This window comes from Lotus japonicus, chromosome 3, assembly GCF_012489685.1.
Source record: "Lotus japonicus ecotype B-129 chromosome 3, LjGifu_v1.2".
Classification (NCBI taxonomy): Eukaryota; Viridiplantae; Streptophyta; class Magnoliopsida; order Fabales; family Fabaceae; genus Lotus; species Lotus japonicus.
The window spans coordinates 38,692,832-38,695,501 of NC_080043.1; the positions used below are offsets into that span (position 1 = coordinate 38,692,832).

Consider the following 2,670-nt stretch of genomic DNA (forward strand, 5'->3'; position numbering starts at 1 on the left):
GAAATTTATCGTTTGGTCATAATTCTGTTTTGTAATTTTAGGCTACAGTAGCTGGATTTCTGTCAGGGGGCTGTCCATTGAAGCTGCTACTAAAGAGCAGTGTCAAATTGGCAGTTGAAGCCCGTGACAATTTCTGGAATTTACTTAAAAGAAATCCTAGTAATAAATATAGACAAACTTTGGCTGCAGCCTTTATCGGAAGCTATGGGGCTTACCTTGCTGATGGCTCAGAATACAGGTACTTTTGCACCCCTTAATAGTTGACACTTCACTTTAGATCCTACTCATTCTCCTGAGGAACTCCTTTATGTATTTTCAGTATGTTAACTCTACCTCCGATCGCAAGGGGGTCTGACCCATACCTCAGATAGTTTAATCAGCCAAGTCTTTCTATGACAGCAAATTACATTAGAACTAACCAGACTGCGAGACAAGGGACTTATTGACATATTTGGAAAAGAATGACAGAAATCCTTAGCTACACCGCTTGCAGACAGTTATCTCAGATGTTCCTTGCAATAATCTTCTTTCACGGTTCTGAATATTTTCTAGCAGTTATGATTCATGGGAGATCGCGTGTGTCGCTGAAGTCCCTTTTGGTTAGCAAACACTATCTTTTGGCAATGATGTTTTCATTGCTGGAATACTGTATTGAAGTTGTTTTATTTCCTGAGCTAAAGGAACACTGGGTCATCAGTGACTTGGGCCTAGCGCTCGTTGTGATTGGGGAAATTATGAGAAAGATGTCAATTCTAACTGCAGGGAAGTCCTTCACTCATCTTATAAGGGTTGATCATGATGAGAATCACCATCTGATCACTCATGGTATTTATAGATTTATTCGTCATCCGGGATATTGCGGTTTCTTCATTTGGTCTGTTGGCACACAAATAATGCTCTTCAATCCCATATCAACTATTGGATTTGCAGTTGTTGTCGGGAACTTTTTTGCTAAGCGAATACCGTATGAGGAATACTTTTTGAGACAGTTCTTTGGAACGCAGTATGAGGAATACGCCCGAAAAGTTGTTTCTGGTGTGCCATTTGTAAATTGAAAACCAGTTCATCCGGTGTGAGCTGAACTAAACCCTATCACATCCATTCCAAATAGCAAATAGTCAAAAAGTTTGAACCGCGTTTGTCTGGAACAACTTTGGGATGTACTTCACATTGCTGGAGATATAAAGTGCATGTTTGCAGCCGGTGGCTATGCCAACCCTTTTCCATTATATGGTTTCACAGTCTTGACAAGTTTTTGAAGATTACTAATATCCATCTGTCAAGCCTTCTGATTTTATCAAAGCCAACAGTTCCTTGTTGCTTCTGCACAGGCATGTTCAAACAAATAAGTTTAAGCTTATTTAGTATTCAGTTAGGGTTCTGTTGGTTCAAAAAAAGAACTTTATATAACTTAGTAGGGGATTGTATGGACCAGATGGGAGTTTAGAGAAGTTGAAGGATTTTCATCACCGCAGATTGCAAGTGCTTGCAGGCTTGAAGATGGTCCGGATTTGCTTGCTTTTGAGACAATTTCAAACAAACATCGAGTTCAGGTCCTTTTTTTCTTATCCGTTACCATTAAGCAAGTCCAAATGTGGAAACTCATTGTCGATTCTCTTCATGCCAAAGGTGCTCTCTTCTTCTGCCAGATTTGCATGCAGGAAGGGTTTTCAATTCAGGTATCTGCTGCACTTGTTTTGTTCCTGATCAAATGCTAATACCAATTATTTTTCTTTACATATAGTTCAAATTTGATTTGAACATGCTTCCTTAGACAAAAACATAAAGGGAGAATTCTGTTCAATTGAATCTACTGCTTTAATCCACTTGCCTATGTTCTTCCCATTGCCCCACTTGTTATTTTCTTCAATGTCATTTTTTGTCAAAATGCATGTGGAAGGAATAACTCAAAAGAAATTCTTTAAAAAAATGAAGTGTGTTTGGATAGTGGGGCATGTTAAGTGTGCAAATTCAAACGATCAAGTTATTAATATTAAGTAGTTCAAGCTAGACTGTTCGTCAAATTGCCTTTGTAGTTAGTCTATTTTACAAAAATATTTTTTACTTCAATCAAATAACTTAGTCTACCATCACTGACATTAAAATGGAAATTGTTGGAATTGGAGATTTTCGTAATTGATTATTGTTAAGGGGAAACTACATTCTAATTTTTTGAGTAATATTCGCCTATGCACTCGTATATGATGTCAACCGTCAACTCTCAATGCATGCATCTTGTAAAACAATTTATGAATTCCTTCACAATAGAGAAAGCATCAAAATCAAACATGAAAGATACTGACATTGATGTTTTACCGTCATTCTATGGGGTTCTCATGTGAAACCCTGAATTGTCTCATTCTCCTCTTTCTAACTACTTTTAAGCATGCAGCTTGTACTGATATTGCTTTTATTTTGGATGGGGGAAACTATACAGATTGTCCTCTTAGATACCAGATAAAAAACAGACCCTGTAAGAAGTGATGCAGCAATTTTGGGAAATCACAATGGTTATGGTTGGAGAGAGAGAGATGAAGGGTCCACCAACAGCCCTTACCACAATTGGATCTTCTATTCAGGTACTAGATTTAGTCATCAAATATCAACTTTTGTAACCTCTGAGATTAATCTGTATGTAATTTTATAGACAATACTGATTAGAACCATCTT

The 2,670-nt window shown here is 37.4% G+C and overlaps 1 protein-coding gene across 1 annotated transcript; it reads left to right on the forward strand.

The window, feature by feature from the left end:
* The first annotated feature begins 392 nt into the window (after positions 1 to 392).
* Positions 393 to 1,055, forward strand: LOC130748826 (protein-S-isoprenylcysteine O-methyltransferase A-like). The gene has a single exon (XM_057602070.1). The coding sequence runs from the start codon at positions 462 to 464 to the stop codon at positions 1,053 to 1,055; it is 594 nt and encodes a 197-aa protein (XP_057458053.1). The 5' UTR covers positions 393 to 461.
* The last annotated feature ends 1,615 nt before the right edge of the window (positions 1,056 to 2,670 follow it).

What these genes read in the sequence shown, in the direction of transcription:
- LOC130748826 (XM_057602070.1), top strand. Translation starts at nt 462, where the DNA reads ATGACAGAAATCCTTAGCTACACCGCTTGCAGACAGTTATCTCAGATG.